Source organism: Sinohyriopsis cumingii, chromosome 17 (assembly GCF_028554795.1).
Source record: "Sinohyriopsis cumingii isolate HCF-2022 chromosome 17, ASM2855479v2, whole genome shotgun sequence".
Classification (NCBI taxonomy): domain Eukaryota; kingdom Metazoa; phylum Mollusca; class Bivalvia; order Unionida; family Unionidae; genus Sinohyriopsis; species Sinohyriopsis cumingii.
The window spans coordinates 41,511,672-41,531,093 of NC_142977.1; the positions used below are offsets into that span (position 1 = coordinate 41,511,672).

Here is a 19,422-nt window from a genome sequence, read left to right on the forward strand (position 1 = left end):
ACGCGATAGCATTAAAGAATCTTTAATTGAAAAGGAGAATTTTAAAAGTGAAACCAATGGTCAAATGGTCAATTCCATGTCTGTCAACAGCCGATTGGAACAGCAAAATAATAGCCACTTGGCCTTGTATCGATGTATGTACGGTTGGTGAGTTAACGTCACAATTGTTTTCTATGTTGCATTATTTGTCAAATGTCATCTGAAGTTTCATTTATCAAAGTCCGTTGTTTAGCCAATAAAGACAACAAAAAAAAACCGCAGAAAAGAAAGAAATGCAGAAATTTCGACATCTTGAAATGGATTGTCTTTTATCGTTGTATATTAAGATTTGCCACATGATTTCACCGTGACTTTACTGTCGTATGGCAGACGAGAGATAGTGTGTGTGTGTGTGTGTCTACTGATTATATGTATGTATTTTCTAGAACTGCTACATCAATCCTACGGCTATATAATGAATAAAATGAAATATAAGCAACTGAAACAAACCGTTAACTGACATAATGTTACAAAGTGTATCGATATAATCGAATTTTATAGGATTTAAAACTGCTGTTGACAACATTGTTTTCCTGTCCGGAATAAGTAACATTAAACTCACGACCATCACTTGCATCCAAAATTTATTAAGATATCTTTATCTTAAACAAATGCAGTCGAAGATGTTTATACATGACTCTGTTGTCATCAGTGGGCATGTACATGTTATATATGTCTCTGTTGTCATCTATGGGCATGTAAATGATGTTATGCATGTCTCTGTTGTCATCTATGGGCATGTAAATGATGTTATGCATGTCTCTGTTGTCATCTATGGGCATGTAAATGATGTTTTGCATGTCTCTGTTGTCATCTATGGGCATGTACATGATGTTATACATGTCTCTGCTGTCATCTATGGGCATGTAAATGATGTTATGCATGTCTCTGTTGTCATCTATGGGCATGTACATGATGTTATGCATGTCTCTGTTGTCATCTATGGGCATGTACATGATGTTATACATGTCTCTGTTGTCATCTATGGGCATGTAAATGATGTTATGCATGTCTCTGTTGTCATCTATGGGCATGTACATGATATTATACATGTCTCTGTTGTCATCTATGGGCATGTAGATACTGGTGGAGTATAATTATTCTTCGGTGGTGTTTCATGGAAAGTGTACTTGAGTGTCTGAAATGGCAAAATCAAAGAAAACATGATATATTGTTTTCTTGCAATAGCTACAGCACGTTTATATTAATATTGTCGGAAATATGCATTTGGCAAACATTAAAAGTTTTTGCTGCATCCACAGTACATTGAAGAAATGTTCCTTTCTATTGGTGTAAATAGATAAGCGATATCTGTGAGTGTACACATGAAGTTGCATGAAAATGTACGCAACAGTGTCTGAGAAAGTGATTTACAAGCAGCGCAATTAGAGAGAGAAATAACGTTATAGCGATAAACTTTTAACTCGGTAACCTTATCGAATTTACCCCAATACTACTATTAAATAACTAACGACTTGCTTATTTATGGCTCCAAATTGCTTAAATTCATGGAGAATACTATACTGTGGATGAAAATGATTTCATCGATTCAAAGAGAGCAATGTATAATTTTCTACTGCCAGATAAATTAATGTGAAAACTTTTAGAAGTCTACCTGCTATTCGCATCTCAGACTGTACTGTGATGCGTCATGTGGTCATATGAATTTTAATTATGTTCTGTTTTAGAAAGGGGGAAATCTTTGTATACTTCTAAAGTTAACCATTCACCGCATTCTCTAGCTAAATATTAATTTCAAAATTGCTCGTTACTCTGAATCAGGCCCATAGAACGAAACAATCCAAAGTTTAAATTGCTACCTTCAACACATTGTTAATTTCAAACTATTGGCGACATTTGGAAACAGACAGAACAAAAAAGAAATAATCAAAAGTGAAATTAGTACAAAATAACTAATTTTTCTTGAAGTATCTCCCCAAAATGTTATTGTTCACATGATCATTAAAAATTAAACAAATCAATTTTAGCCCCCACCCACCCCCACACCCCCAATGATACGCCCATTGTGTTTCTGCAAATACTATACATTTGACGTCTAACTAAAGAAGTATGTCCCAAGATAAAATAAAATCAATGTATTTGAATCAAGTTACTTTAGAGCATGCATTTTGCTTTAAAACAGCTGCTCCTTGTTCTTCCACCGATTTTCATGCCCTAACCGCTATGCATACACTAGAAGAGGAAGGGGAGCATGGTGAAAATCTCGTATTGGAATCTGCTCAGTCGAATATCAGTAATCCCAAACGAATGACACAAAATCCGACTAGAGTACAGTATGGACTGTTCTGAGAGAGGATGTGGTAAGAGAACCAATACGGCATTACGAGTCTGCCCAATCTACTAATGCAGCAGGTACAGTGCATTTTTTCAGAGGCATGGTGACTTGAAAGAATCACAGATGTGATCACCTATATTTTAAGTCGTAGAAAAAGATAAAAATTACATATTGTACATAGGGTCATGATATTGGCTATGCTACACACTGTCCAACAACATGTTTGCACCTGCTTTTTGGCGGTATGTTTTGTTATTCATATATATATAGGATCTCTGAGACATTGTTGGTGTCCAGGAAATAAAAGAACACAGAAGAAACAAGCATGACAAAACACGGTGCAGTAAATCTAAAACATTGGTCAAGATAATACGAACTTGAAGTAGCAGAAGAAATTGCAGCCGTGTGTGTCTGATTTTGTGAGTCGGATTTATAATGTAACTTTAACAATTTTTCAGTCATATCGCAACGATGTCTACAGTGTGGCAGTTTATCCTGCCGCAGATGTCCCACTCAGTCAAATTATCCTGGTCCACCAGTCCTAACACTAACCTCTTATTGCTTTGCGCCTAGCTAATCAGCTGTTAGTATCATTTTTATAAGTCTTTGGTATGAATAGGCCGGGGTTCGAACCCGCGATCTCCCGCATCCGTTGCAGATGCTGTTCATTGCAGTCGAATGGATATGTTCAACTAATAAAGTGTCAAATACATGGATAAATATTTCTCATCTTCTTAGACAAAGTTTGTAGAAATTTGTTTAGTGATATTAAGATTCATTTGGACTGTACGTCAGTGACATAAAATATACAAAATCTATGTAAATGAAAACGAAATTTCTCGAATACATGATTCCTACACAAGAACTTGAAAGCAAAAAGCAAATTGTCTTGGGCTTAGATACTCCTAAAGACCTTTAGATTTGTTACCTCCAAAGTGATTACCAACTAACTCTAGAATTACGCAGCGTTTTGACGTAATTAAGCCCTACTTCTAGTGATCAAATAACCGACAAAAGTAAATAAAAATGAAAAACAAAATCTGGAGGAATGGTGAACAACGTGTGAACTTGAATATTTCCCGTCCTCTACTGAATCCCATACTACCTCATGATGATGATGAACCTATAGCCGACAAAGCTCACAACGCTTCTGAAAATAGCATAATTAATGACTTGTGATAGTGAATATCTGATGGCGATTGCTTTACTATGTACAAAGTCTCAAAGCAATTTAGAAAGAGCTACAATTGCAGTTGCATACAAAATTAGGTTGCACATTTCATCCATCTGTAAGTCAAAAGTGTAATAACTCTTACAAAAGTAATGGAATCACAAAGAGTTTTCAATATGAGGAATATCATATGTAATCCATACAAATCTGCAAGGCAGACTAGTTGTGCTAACATTAATGTGCAAGACAAGTAAAGTAACCATTCAACAAAACTTGGAAGTAAAATTTTATTTACCAAGCTTCATGGCAAACCATCGTGAACTGCGAGGCTAGGTGTACTAACTATAATGTTTGTGGGACTGCATCAAACAGCAAGAATAAATGTGCAATAACTCAAACAAAAGCTGCAGAAGCAAAGTGATTTGACGAGGAGTTCCTCATCAGGTAATGAAGATAACATTTACCAAGTTTCATGGCAATCCAACAAAAACTGCAGGATTAGTTTCGTAAACCAGATTGTATAATGCAGTGTGAGGAGACAAAATCGACTTTAGCAAAATTTGTGGGAGAAAATTTGCTTGTCAATATGCGCATCTTCAGGCGATAGTCATGCTATTTAGCATATTCCATTGAAATCCATCAAAATCTGTGGGACTGTTTGCGCTATAAGATTATATCATACACTGCTACAAGACAAAAAGACCAAAACAAAAATTGCGGCAGCAAAGTTGTCTGATGCTATGAATATCTTCCGAACATGACAGTACTATTGTGAAGTTTCATAGTAATCCGCCGAACCAAAACACACGACTTGTTGCGGTAATGATTGCCGAACGAAAGAACGGACACATGCGAAAATACAAAACAAACACGTAATATAAAAATATGTTAACTGTATGTCTCCGTTTGCTAAGATCAGTTAAACAAACGTTAATCAAAATATAATCCTTGCAAATGCGTGTAATCGTTACGGAAAACTTGAAGTTAATTTCAGGTTAGAGACAAATGGCGGAAACCGGAGCACAGCGCCATATAGGTCCAAAACTACAACAGTTGCTATAATGAATATATAATAATAATAATAATAATAATAATAATAATAATAATAATAACAATATATACCTGAGGCACCATCTTGTCTCCTTGACAGGTATGAAGTATACTGGACTTGCTGAGTTTCTCTCTGAAGACCTCTCGGATTTGAGGAGACGTCCAATTGTAGGCTTCTAACAGGGGCCGGATTTTGTTAAAATCGTTCGAAATGCTATCGTATATTGGTGAGCTGATACAATTCTTTAGCTCCATCTTTGGGTAGTACAGGATAAAAGATGCGCACATTTCGTTTTGAGTTGAGAGTCCACCCTAGATAAGAAAATAAATAAATGTCATTGTCATACCTTTCCACATCCTCTGCACTAGGTGTCCCCCCCCCCCGGCACTACTGAATACCGAATAGACAAGTCTCTGAAAACTTTTTAATAACTATCACTCTGTTACACATATATAGCAAGAACTGCACTGCATTTTTGTTTTAAATTAACACGAGCTTGTATATTCGGCTTCCGTTCTTGTATTAATATCATCCGCTTTCTTTGCTTCGCAAGAATATCAGAGAAAGTCTGTCTTCAACATTTATACTTGACGATGTCAAGACGGGAACTGCAACTTGGATGGATTTATATCGTAACAGTACCCTTCTACTAATATTTCTATGAAAATGCATTACTACTTATATTGCTGCATCAAATGTTGAGAATCTGTATCTCGCAAATTATGTCATGATGGAATAGCAGTTGTGTGAGGGGGATAGAGGGTATATAATTGGGTGAGGGGGATAGAGGGTATATAATTGGGTGAGGGGGATAGAGGGGTGTAAAAGAGCTTTAATTAAATATATGAGTGTCATTACAAGAGACAGAATAATGGGTATGGAAATATGTAAATATTATTCAGAAAAGACTAAATAGTAATACTCACTATAGTTGGTTCAGTCCTCCCAGTTGAGTCGTACGTGCATTCGACAATGAAGCTGTCGCCCTGCAAATGTTCAAGCTGTACAAATTAATAGGGGACCAGAATACTGGATTCACTTGCTATATATTAACGTATCCTTCCTTGGAGTCCCTATTTATTATCATTTTTCAACATATGTGAAAATTCTTGATACAGTTGTTCGAAGTTTTCAATTCTTTCCTGGTCCATCTTTTTTGATATACCACGTCCCATATGTACTATTATGATGCACATTGTATAGGCATTCATATTTAAAATAAAAACACCTACATAGAGCCCACTAGCATACCTGTTCTCATCCTGGGCATTTAGCTACCATCTCCTTGGTACGACATAGCCACTAATATGATAGAAATGCCATTAAACCACCCCGCCAATCTTAACCACACTTTCAAAAACAATGTTTACACTTTAATTGCACGCTCCATCAAAACAAGTCCAGAATATAGCAGACCTACATAATCCACTCAATTTGGAAACCAGTAGATATTAAATAGGACATCTTCACGCACACAAATTATTGCTTTAATAATAATAATAATAATAATAATAATAATAATAATAATAATAACCATATGATCATATATATATATGAGCTTGTTTTGTACCTTATGCAGGGACAGACTGCATTAGGCAGAATTTAGTTTCTATATGCTATGGTCTGTGCTAATATTGACAATCAATCAAATGATGCGTCACTTACATGTCGAATTGGAATTTCATTCCGAAGCGGTCGTGTTTGCTGGAAATCAAAGTCATAGTTGGAATCTATTGCCAATGGAGGTAACTCTGTGCTATTCCGGAAGTGCCTTGTCTTTATGGCTCTTCCTAGGAGATGAGCATGTTGGAAAATTCCAAATGCCTTGATTTCCGTCAAATTTCCAAGACCCTGCAATGAACATTGGACAATTTTTATGATTACAGTTGTTTCGTCTAATATATGTTCAAAATATGGTTAAATCACACAGGTGATAAAGCCAAGTAATTCAACGTTGGAACTGATAATAATAATAATAATAATAATAATAATGAGTACTTTGTATAGCGCCTAATCTTTAGAAGCTCTAAGCGCTTTAGAACATTAGACGACACCTATAAGATAAAAAAAACCATATATGATGATATGATTACAAACACAAACACCATGAAATTAGAAAACATAGAAAGAAAAAAAAACATGTTGAGAATATTTAAGGTAGGAAACATTATTATGTCTTTAAGTTTGTTCTTTCAGTCGAAATAAGTGAGTTTAGAGAGCACTCTTGAATGTGATCACTGTGTCTTTGTGTCTAGGTTCATTGGTCAATTTATTCCACGTTGCTGGACCCTGGTATGCAAAAGAACGCTATCCATATGACTTTGTTTTCATATGTACTTTTCCTCTTTTGATCAATTACAAACGCTGGTAATAAGAGTTCACAAGGCCCAACACAGATCAAATTTGTATGCTCAAAAATCGTACAGTCACTCCTGAGAAAGTACAAATTTGTTGTTGGATTGCGTTTGACATTTAATATAGGTCATAAAGGTATTTCAAGAATATAGCTTCATTGATGGTGTTTTGTTTGCACTTTATATATATATATATATATATATATATATATATATATATATATATATATATATATAAAGTTGCTTGTATTTTAATTAAAACATGTACTCACATGATCTACGCATTGAGACGCACAATATGCTTGGCTGAGATAGACTTTTTCAAATGGCGGAATATTTTGCGTCCAGTCAACTTGATGACCCATCTGTATCATGTCAGCTTCGTGTTCACGAATATTTCTAGTCAAAGTTATCCGCAGTCCAGAGTTGTCTATCGCGCCTGATTGGAAATAAATATGATCACCATAGAATAAATAAAATATATGTGTGATAGTGCGTTTAGGGACTGTGTGAGTCTTCCAACCTACGTACTGTTCGTATTATCAATACATTTAAAGCTGAACAATGGATCCTCAGTTGTATTTTCATGCTGAATTTCGCAAACATGCATAGCCTCTATAAGAGATTAGTAATTAAGAGAACCCACTCTACAAGTATATGCTTTAGAAAGATGTGTAATATATTTCCCAAGATCTTTTCCACCTACGTATATCTGATACAAGAAGCGTGCAAATGATTACGACTTTATGATCTAAGACAATGTAACAGAAAAGAGCGAAAACCGACCAGTTTTGTAAAATTCAACAAATAATGTATGTTCCTACAATGCAGAGTGAAAATCCAAAACGAAGTTATAGTATTACAAATTAAATCTTTATTTGCCGCAAAAGTTCTATCAACTGTCCAAATGAATATTGTTCTAACTAAATAACAGTTGTATTAAAAAAATGATCCAGCGATAAAGAGGTTTTCATGCCCAGAGTTTTGAATGTGCTGACGCGCCAGAATGTACTAATGTACCAGAATGTACTAATGAGCGAGTGGCTTGAAGTGTTACCTTTACTGAGAAAGATCATAATGATAAACCCACATTCATAGAGAGATATTAAATATGTTTTATTTGTTTACAAAATAAAAATAGCATAAATGTCCCTAGTCATGTACACAGTAAAATTGATTTTGGGCAAGGTCAAGTGATTTTGGGCAAGGTCAAGTCCAAACAGAAATTATTGATAACTGTTAATCATTTAGAAGAAAACTAACAAATACAAATTAAATAGACAATACAATCTGTGATTGAGGATAATGCAACACTCGCGTAAAGTAGTCATAACTAAGTGATACTAATAAAGGAAATCAGTGACTAAAATTATAAAAAGCATAATTCGGAATTGTTTCTTTCTATTAAGGTAAAACCTACATTGACATCTGATTAATCTGTCCTGCACATCATAACGATAAAGACAGCTAAAGCGCAGCAGGTCGACAAATAAATATTTCAAGTGATTATGAGGAACGTTTTCTTTAATAACTCAAACATTTTTTATTTATTTATTTTTTGATTAATATATTGATTATTTTTAAGCAATACCTAAATAATAGTTGATTACTTGATCAGTAATTCTAGATATTAAACTTCAGATGAGATAGACTGTGTTACCTGATTTCTTGGCGGGATTATCGTAATGAGTTTCTAAGATGTACATATCGGGATCATCTGGGGCTCCAACAGAAACACCCACGTGATCTGGGTAGTAGAAGGCCTAAAAATGAAATAACAATTGCTTATTATCTCATTTTGATTTAAGAAAGAAACTGCAGTGAGATAACAGATTGACATTGAAAAATAGACTGAAATCTGAATGAAAGACAAATATTGTCAATATGGTAAGCTTGATATATCTCCGTAAATTTCAATATATTTTCATACAGTTGGCAAGAAACAAAAACGATAAAAAGGATTCTAACAATATAAATACATAACAAACATTTGTATCCAAAGACAAGCAAAAGTAACATTATTAATATTAATTGCTGTTTTGATGATTTTGATGGTGGTGGTGGCGGCGAAGGCGTTGGGTCTGTAGCAGAAATCTTATTGGTTGAATGCTAAACTAGTAGAAGATGCAACCTAAACGTTAATAGTGAAGTATAGTCATTAGAATGGTTGATTGAATATAAAAAAAACGAAGAAGATTTAATTTTTTTTACTTGTCCGCCAATTGCCCAGGCAATAATGGTATGATAGCATTGCTGGAGTCCTTGAGGAACATCACCGAAGCACATGTAGTTGACCCCGTCAAATTTTGGGTCGATTCCCGAGCACCTGTATATCACCATGTGATGCACGTTCAACTCGTTTCCAGGGGTGATTACAGGTTCCACCTTGTTTCGAATAAAGAACGACTACGATGAAATTTGACAGTAGTGGCAATAATTGTCAAGGAAGTTTACAAATCAAGATAACTTAAGACCTTTCTTACCGTGTAAGTATTAAAAAAGCAAGATAAAATGATAAATGAAAAAAAGTTATACATAAATATTCTTGCTTACGAATTTATTCGCCGTGAGTGAATTGCACATATCCTGTTATCAATCAGTTGAATCATCTTCTGGTCGGAAATATACAACAAAGTCATGATTATTAAAACATGAGAAATGTGTTCATGGAATAGGACTGACCCACCACAGTACTGAGGAAATTAACCTAAGCTCAAACTTTAACCGGACCAATATAAGGGCGGAAAGATTGAATTATTTACTGACGGACGAACAAAGGAGCGCTTGAAACCCGTACCATATTCGTTGTAGGATATAAATATAAGTACTTTTCCTGATAGTACATATCTATAGGTTATTAGCTGAGTATTTATAAATATTGAACCATAGGTCACGTGGTGCAGGATGCTCGCACTTGCGAGGGCATACTAAAGGAAAGCGATAACAATATTTTTAATACTAAGTTATTAAGTGTTTGATTATATACTTAAATATAAGCATAGCAACCCTGCAATTTTCTTAAATGAATTACACAATTGCAACAGCAGAAGATGTTTCTATTTTTAATTAAACAGTCAATACGTCGTTCCATTAATGAATGAATCCTGAATAATGCGCGGTAATATACACTACTTCCTTCACAGCTATGGCGGAGAGCGCATACATCGGGTGTTTCTCATTCAACGCTAAACGAAATTAGAAATGTCATGTAACCAACGAAACATAACGAAACAATAGTGTCAGTAAAATATGACATAATTACAATATCAATGATATATATATATATATATATATATATATATATATATATATATATATATATATATAAAGACGGACACCTGTATCAAGAAAAGTAAATTTGATGAATAATAATAACAACTGCGATGATTACGTTTACCTTTATCATGTGATGCTTCCCGCCAATATTAGGCATTCGGAATACTCGGCAGTTGTAGGTTGTATTGGCTGCAGGAATTAAGAACTATAAAAAACGACAAGGAAATAGTAAAACCAAAATTTAAACCAAAGCACCACAACTGAAGAGAGAGAAATGACACAAGGGTTATGCTCGTCAATTTGGAGCTGTGTGGACCTAGCGAGGTTGCTTAGGAATGACTACGCATATCTGACATTATTGCTTTCTTCCTTCCTTACATACATGCATACATACATACATACATACATACATACATACATACATACATACACACACACAAACACATATATATATATATATATATATATATATATATATATATATATATACTTACATACATACATACATACACACACACACACACACACACACACATATATATATATATATATATATATATATATATATATATATATATATATATATATATATATATATATATATATATATATATATATATATATATATATATATATAGTTCGTCCATCAAGTCAATGAGAACCACTTTAGTCATCCAGTGTTTTAGCGGAAACAAATGGTCTGTGGGTGCGTAGGTGGCCGATAAGACCGATGTGCGCTCTGAATGTTCTGTGGCATTGTGGACATGGGATCGTTACTGGCTGGGGAGTTCCTGGACTGCCTCATTTGTTCTGCCGCGGCTGTCCTATTGGCCTCACAAGTTCTTCAATGACATCTTCAGGGTGTCCTTGTATCGTTTTCCCTTGTCTCCTTTGTTGCGTTTTCCTTTTTCAAGCTCGCCATAAAAGAGTGTTTTATTGAAGCATGGGTTATGGCATGCGAGCTAAATGGCCTGCCCATCGCAACTGTGATTGCATCAAGATGTTGTAGATACTCGGAAGGCTTGATTGGGCAAGGACCTCAGTATCAGGGATCCTGTCTTGACACTTGCTGTTTAGGAGTCTTCTGAGGCAGGTAGTGTGGAAGTGGTTCGATTTCTTTTCATGACGCTGGTACACTGTCCAGGTTTCCCAGGCGTATACTAATACAGGGAGTGATGTCGCTCTGTACACTTTAAACTTCGTCTGAAAACTAATGCCTCCTCTGTTATAGACCTTGGCATGTAGTCTGCCACATGCTGCGCAGGCCTTTGTAATCCTGGCATTAACTTCGTCATCGATTACAACATTCTGGGACAGAGTGCTGCCAAGATAGGTGAACCTGTTCACTGCGCTCAGTTTGTAGCCGTTGACTGTGCTTTTTGGCTAAGCATACGGCTTTCTTGGGACTGGCTGATACATTTGTTTCTTCTTCTTTGTATTGATCGTAAGGCCGAAATTTTTGCAAGCATCAGAGAACTTGTCGACGTTGCTTTCCATGTCACTTTCAGAGCCAGCGTTGAGTGTGCAGTCATCAGCAAATGGCAAGTCTCTGATGGTGGCTGTTGAGAATTTAGTTTGTGCTTGGAGACTCCTGAGGTTGAACAGTTTGCCATGAATTCAGTATCTGATGCTGATTCCCACGTCACCATCACTGAAGGCATCAGTGAGCATGGCTGAGAACATGAGACTGAAAAGTGTTGGCGCTAGTCCACAGCCCTGCTTCACTCCGTTTGAGACAGAAAGAGATCCGATGTCTCACCATACCATCGTGAAATTGCTCCACCTAGCTGATAAATTTCCTTGGGCATCTGTACTTGGCCATCATCTTCCACAGGCCCTCTCAGCTAACATTGTCAAAGGCTTTGGTCAGGTCGACATAGGTAAAGAAAAGGTCAGTACTCTGCTCTTGGCTGTTCTATTGCAACTACCTAGCAGCAAAAGCCATGTCGATGGTTCCACGGTCTTTTCGGAATTCGCACTGGCTTTCTGGTAGGAGTCCATGGTCAAGGTGTGATGTGAGACGGTTGAGGAGAATCCTGGCGAGTATCTTGCCTGTGATGCAGAGCAAAGAGATACCTCGATAGTTGTCAAATACCTGACAATTTCCTTTGTGCGTATACAGGTGTATACTAGTAGCATCCTTAATTTCCTGTGGGATCGTCTCTTTATGCCACATGAGATGAAACAATGATAAAGATTTTCAGGCAGAGCTGCACCGCCTTCTTTGTATATCTCTGCTACGATTTAGTCTGAGCCAGGAGCCATACTACTAGAGAGCTGGACGCATTGCTTTCTGGGTCTCTAACATGGTTGGTGGGTCATCCAGTGATTCACTGACTGACAATAGGGGTAGCCTATCAATGGCTTCACCACTGATTGATGTTGGGAGGTTCAGGACACAGTTGAAGTGAGCAGCCCATCTTTCGAGGATCTTCTCTTTGTGTGTGATGAGTGTGTTCCCATCCATACTAAGGAGAGGCGATGATCCTGATGATGATGGGCTATATACGTCGTTCAGCACATCACAAAACCTGTTCATACCACGCTTGACAGCCTAGCTTTGGATCTTATCAACTTTGTTACCTAGCCAGGAGTCCTGTATCTGCTGGTATTTCTGTTGAACAGCCTGTGGATGTTATTGAAGGCATCTTTCTTTGAAGCAGACTTTGGATCATTTATATATGGTTTGTGGAGGCGATGTTTTTCATCCGACAGCTGCCTGATGTTTTCGCAATTCTCATCAAACCAGTCCTTGTGATTTCTGGGGGAAGGTCATAAGATCTATGTGGCTGTGTTGTAGAGCAGCTCTTTAAGGACCGTCCAGGAAGCCTCGAAATTATGGTTGTCCAGAGGGGTGGAATGAAGACGGTTTTCTAGAGTGCTAACAAAGGTCAATTTGGAGGCTGAGTTATTGAGCTTGGCGATGTACATCCGGTTTTGAATATTTTTGCCTTGCGGGCGTCTTTTAGGTTGAATACGGATGTTTAGCTTGGAGACTACAAGGCGGTGGTCAGTCCAACATTCTGCACCACACATAGACCTGGTCACCCGTACATCCTGGCTATCCCTCTTCCTGACTTTCACGTAGTCAATAAGATGACATTGCTTAGAACGGGAATGCATCCAGTTCGTCCTTTTGCGGCTAGGACGGCGGAAGACTGTTGGTGATGAACAGTTCATGCTCTACGCAGGTCTTAAGCAATAGATGACCAGTGCTGTTTCAGCGGCCAACACCATTTTTCCAATGATTCCTTCCCATGAGATGTTGTTAGAGCCAACTCTTGCATTGAGGTCAACAACGATGATGAGCTTGTCAGATTTGGGAACAAAGATTATGATAGAGTGGAGTTCTACATAAAATTTGTCTTTTTCTTTCATCTGGACTCGCCATGGTTGGAGCGTAAGCACTGATGATCGTGACATGAAGTCAAGCTAGCTTGTTAACAAAATCTGTCTTCATTGCAAAACCTACTTCTGCCTCACGTCGCTCCTCACTTCCCCTTTCGCAACCAAAGAAGATGTAGCCAGCGCCCCTTTCACAACAGTCGCCGTCCCTTTCAAGGCGGGTTTCACCAAAAGCAGCAATATCGATGTTATATCTGGCTAGCTCCCTCCGAATCAGAGCAGTTCTCGTCTGAGGTCTGACAGCATCACTTTTGTCCAAATGTGTGCCCAAGTTCCATGCGCCGAGAGTGAGAGGAACGATTTTCATCTTTTTCTTTGTAGTGTTTCCACTGCTGGTGTAGGGTCCTCTCCACCCGCGGTTAGCTGGCTCGAGAGGGATGGAACAGGTAACATTTTGGGCACCTTTTCTAGCCCCTTCCTCATGGTATGTAGGGGAGCAGTGGGAATCTAAAAAGGTCTGCTCAGTCGCTCAGGGGTTGACGAACTCCACTGCTGCACCGTGTCAGTGAAGAAAGGCTATATGGCCTGAGCCGCCTGTGTGCAGATTTGCCGTTACGGCTACCATCGTACCCACACCTGCCGCTTCGTCGCTCGTCCGTCGCCACATGACTTTGGGAAGAAGGATGACCAAGTGACCTGTACGTTGACTTGGTTTAAAGTAAGGAAGAGTTGTGTGTTGTATACATCACTCTCTTTTCCAAGACCATCTGGATGCATTGGCAAGACAAGGTCATGACGGCTGGAGATGGAATCGGATGCAGTGAATGACCAGGACTACCTACATGGCTCGTCCTGCTGTTTGCGCTCCACATCACATTGCTTGCTGCGAATCGCCTTTCTGCCCGTTGAACTAGATATTGGTTTCTTCGCGCCTTCTGCCGAATGCAGTCTTTACATGCTTGGAAAGGCAAACGCTGACTCATCGAAGGTTAAAAACCCGATGGATACACTCACCTGGTTTAGCCCGCCAGTCGAAGCGGTTTACCGGGGTGTGGCTACTGCGCATGATACAGCTTCTTGAAGCCACATGTGAGAGCTGGGTGCATGTGGATACCAAAGGTGGCCGAGCTACGCCAAATGAGGAATGACAGTTCCCTCATCAGAGGTGCTACCCTTCCAATACGCTCCAGTACACCCTACACACATACATACATACATTTATACATACATACATACATACACACACACACAGACAGACATACAGACAGATAGACATACATACATACATACATACATACATACATACATACATACATACATACATACATACAAACAGACAGACAGACATACATACATACATATAGACCGACAAACAGGGCAACAGGGATAAATTAGTGGATTAGGTGAACTTCTAAACAACAACACAAAAAATTCGATTATCAATCTATGTATGTATATATCTCTATACACACACACACACACACACACACACACACACACACACACACACACACAAATATATTTTTAATCGGGTACACAGTTTCTCCACTATCTAAAATGTTCAAGCATGTCCAAATTTTCATTCATTTCATAAAGCTGATAAAACAGTGATTTGCAGGTCTAAAAAATCAAATAACTGCTGCTAATGCTGAGCCTTAGCTTGCTTAAATAAATAAAAACGATTCTCCATTATTATTACTATGATTATTGTTATTATTATTATTATTATTATTATTATTATTATTATTATTATTATTATTATTATTATAGTATTTGAATTACCAAATACAACAGATATACAAAAAAAGATATGTACATTTCCGTTTAGGAAATCGTAGGTTTTGATGTCATCCTGATTTGCAGATGGTCTTGCTGGAGTTGACGATACACTCAGCAAAGACAAACTCTTAGTTCCTCTGTGTTCCGGACCGTGATATAATAGGCTGTCATTAGAGGCAGGGTCTCTCGGGTGGTAAGAATAAATCAGTCGTATGGTACCATCCTGAAATTTCATTTTTCGTGTAAATGAAATGGATTTCTCATTTATGCAGTGCTTGACATGTGTGTAATAATGTCGTTCGTAAATGTATGGTACAAGTTTACTTAAGTAAGATTTAAACATGAATACGAAACCAATAAACATATTTTGTTGGGTGTTCTTTACTTTAAAGAAACCAAAGAACAAAAAGTTAAAGATTATCACCAACATTAAGGGTTGGTATTGAATGATTATCACAAATCTACGTGAACAGTCTACTCATAACATCCTACCTTCATGATTATGTAACAAGTTTGTCTCGTTTGAGCTTAAAATCAAGCATACTACATTTAAAGGTATTAACAATTGCCTAATAATGTGAAATTTAAAATATGTAAGGGTAATTTATTGAACATCAATGATGAGCATTTGGTGAAAAATGGATAGCTGATAAGACTCAAAAGAACTTCATGAGAAAATTCACATTAAAAAGACAAGACACTGATGTTACCTCAATTTTTTTGTCTTCGGCTTCGTCGCAAGTGTCCAATTTTCTAACAAATTTTAGAACGGTTCCAAAACTATTCTCCTCTCCGTGAAGCAGAAACCAGTCTTGGTGCTTGTCAAGTACTGGAGGCGCATGTGCAGTTGTATGATAGTCCTGATTGGATAATGTTATTCATAATCAAATCGAAAATTCACCAAACGATAAATTTATATCGATATAATATTTAATACCCACTTTTCGTTAACCGGTTTTAATGAAAGTGAAACAAATATGAGATAATTAGAGCTGGTTTTCATGGTTAAATATATTGTGGTAATATCCGCAGTTTGATCTGTTGGGCTTAACTCAACCTAGAAGGTACATATACGACATTGATTTGACTGTTTCAACTTGTGTACAGAAGATGAAATACAATCTTGACAACACGCAGTTTCAAAGCCTTTCAACACCTTTTTACAACATTCATTTCCTACTCTGAGATACTGCTTACTTACAGCTCTCATCATTCCACCCTGGGCTAGCTCGTGCAATTGGGAAATTCATTCTTTCCATCGTTTCGTATGATAATTTTATGAGAGTCATGATATACATGTCAGTTTCATTCACTGGGTTGACACTAGCGGCTCATTGAACTGTACCAATAGGTGGTCAACGTATCTCCTTAGATAATGAAATCAACACTGTAGCCAGTCGACGTCCAATAATTAAGGTTTCATAAGAGTATGGTTCTTTATTAAATATTTTGTGTTAGCATTTTTGTGCTATATCGCAAATGTCCAAATGGTTTAATTCACAAAAGAAATATCAAATATAACATTGTTTCTGTCTTATTAAATTCCAAACATCAACTGGATTATACTTTCATTCAATGTCTTCCTTACATTCGTATTTAATCACACATGCATTAATAAACAGAATATAAAATTATATTAGCACATAAGTATCATCAAAAGTGCTGCAGCAATAGATAGATATATGTGAGACATTTCTAAAAAAATACCTTAAAATATGCGACTCTATCCTCCATCCACCCCACTACGACATCAGCCGGATACATCTTGCCACTGTCGGACAAACCGAATCCGACATATCCGTGGGTTTTCACATGGATCTCAAACGTAATATGGGTGTCATTGAATTTCCAGAAGAGAAGATAATTCCCGCTAGTATCCACTTGATTGGAATAGTTAAATGGTTCTGTGGGCGTAACCCCTAAGAACCCACTTGCATCTGTGAGGTATGATGCAATCGCAAAAGCAGCGATCAAGTAACTCGCCATCCTGTTCTGTTTGGTTCTAACAAGATCTGGTGTTTTATATATACCTGTATCAGTGAGCTAGGAACACATCTTACAATACAGGCGGCAGATGAATACTTCTATATCAACAATGTTTACTTCTGATAACGTCACTGTCACGCGGATACGATAACACTCGTCAAAGTGCAAGGTTAAGCGCTTAGTTACATTTACTACGCAGTAGACGTTACCTTCATAGTTTAGGGGAAAAATATTCAACTTTTGACTCAGGAATATATAATGCAAGTTCACCTTTAACAATAAAATAAAAATTTACTTTTTTTAGATCTTTCAAATATTTTGTTTTAATTTATCGTTGTTTTCTAGTGTTTCCGACGAAGGTGTTGTTCAGTAAGTTTGGTTAAATTGTGCTTTTGAGTCACACACAAAAACGGACAAGCAAACCGGCAGACATTACCATAACATTGGGGACATCCTCCACCAAACGTTTTTTATCTCATTTAAACGAAATATTTGTGTATTTAGCTTCTCTCACAAACGTAGATATGATACTGTTTTCACTACTACTTCTTCATTTATTAAGGAATTTGAATGTACAGATATGCAAGCGATAAATTGGAGAATGATGTTGTCCCGCAACTAGGACGTTTAACGATTAACATATGTTCATATTCATTGGATCTTTAATGTAGGTGCAAGACTTTCACGGAATCCATGTAAAGTGAACTATCACGAAAAATCTGTATAATATTACATGCTTACATACGAAACATAGATTCGCAAATACTGTTAGGAATATAGGTCTTAAGTTATCTAGATGAAAAAAGAGAAACCAACAATGTTGAACAAAATCAACAAACAATTTATTTCTATAATACAGAGTGAACATTGATTAGACACCTTCAGTTTTGTGAAGTAAATCCCTAAACAAAATCGTGATGGTCCTATCACAAGTCAGATATATGTAATGTTTTGAATGTCTGGTATAACACAAAGATGCTATCTAGAATGTCTTTGAACAAGTTCACAATAATCCAAATGTAGAGCGTATACATCCAAAAGGTGAATGAGCACTTAAGTAGTAATAACCGAATACATAAGAGTTGATCTATTATGCATTTCAAAACGTTTCCTTCTCTATTGTGGAATAATTTTTCTTGCGCTTGCTTAGATTTTCAAAAGTATAGCACACTGGATGATTGACACCATTTGTATCTTCTCGGGTCAATACTCCATGAATCATGCATCACTTGCAGCAAAACACATTATAAATAATTGATTGAAATGTGATGCTGAAAGAATGGGTGAACGTTTAAGTACAGCGTTTATTTGTTTCAAAATATTAGACCAATGAAACCAGGATTTCTCCCTCAACAAATTTTTCATAAGTTCGGCAATAGTGGCAATATATGAATAACCCTTGCTGTAATATCTAACCATACGCAATTATCGCGTTTTTTTAACTAATAGCCATAGCAAATTCATACAGATTTAACTTGACCGTGTCCAACAAGATGTACTCACGTTTACATACAATAACAGTCAGACTTGCATTACTGTGTTCGAAGAATTACTGAATGGCTTTCAAGTGATCTGAGGTGTCATTATAAAGGATTGCATCATCAGTTTCTATTCCACAGATGTCTAGACCGGATGTTATCATGTTCATTAAACACTAGAATTAAACCGGAGTGTTTTTAATTCTAAAGGGCAACACTTTATACTGATAACCCCATCTGGATATGTAATTGCCCAAATTTAATTTATTCTTTCCATGAATGGAAGTTGCACGAATCACCCCAAAATTCCAAACATTTTGACACATATTTTATTTTCAATTTATTATGTCGATGCATCATTAGTTATTGGATTGCACATGAATCCGTTTTGGTGAAACTGTTACTGTTTATTTTTCACATGATCACTCTCAACCCAATCCTTTCCTTTATCAAATAAATACGATCGAATTATGCTCTTGAAAATTTGATGGAATCTTTCCATAGTCTCTTGAATTTCATGGCGATGAATAGCAGATTTAAACTGTTGGGTGGAAAATATCAGACAAAATTTGGCCCTTGGTCAGACTGAACAGACTGAACAGTTTATTGAAGAGGGGCTCCGAGTGGCCGAGTGGTCTAAAGCGCTC

General features: G+C 36.8%; 1 protein-coding gene across 2 annotated transcripts; it reads right to left on the reverse strand.

Annotated features, from left to right (window-relative positions):
• Positions 1 to 610: 610 nt before the first annotated feature.
• Positions 611 to 17,388, reverse strand: LOC149778491 (DBH-like monooxygenase protein 1). Of its 2 annotated transcripts, XM_089939360.1 has the most exons (11): positions 17,019 to 17,385; positions 16,022 to 16,171; positions 15,349 to 15,534; positions 10,309 to 10,392; positions 9,123 to 9,296; positions 8,572 to 8,674; positions 7,184 to 7,350; positions 6,223 to 6,408; positions 5,484 to 5,543; positions 4,629 to 4,868; positions 611 to 1,177 (listed from the first exon to the last, which is right to left on the reverse strand). In XM_089939360.1, exons 1-11 carry the CDS (start codon positions 17,295 to 17,297, stop codon positions 1,106 to 1,108), a joined length of 1,701 nt encoding a protein of 566 aa, XP_089795486.1. In that variant the 5' UTR covers positions 17,298 to 17,385; the 3' UTR covers positions 611 to 1,105. The 2 variants fall into 2 exon arrangements, with proteins under 2 accessions (XP_089795486.1, XP_089795487.1); XM_089939361.1 differs by lacking the exon at positions 16,022 to 16,171 and having other exon boundaries at positions 17,019 to 17,388.
• Between the last annotated feature and the right edge of the window lie 2,034 nt (positions 17,389 to 19,422).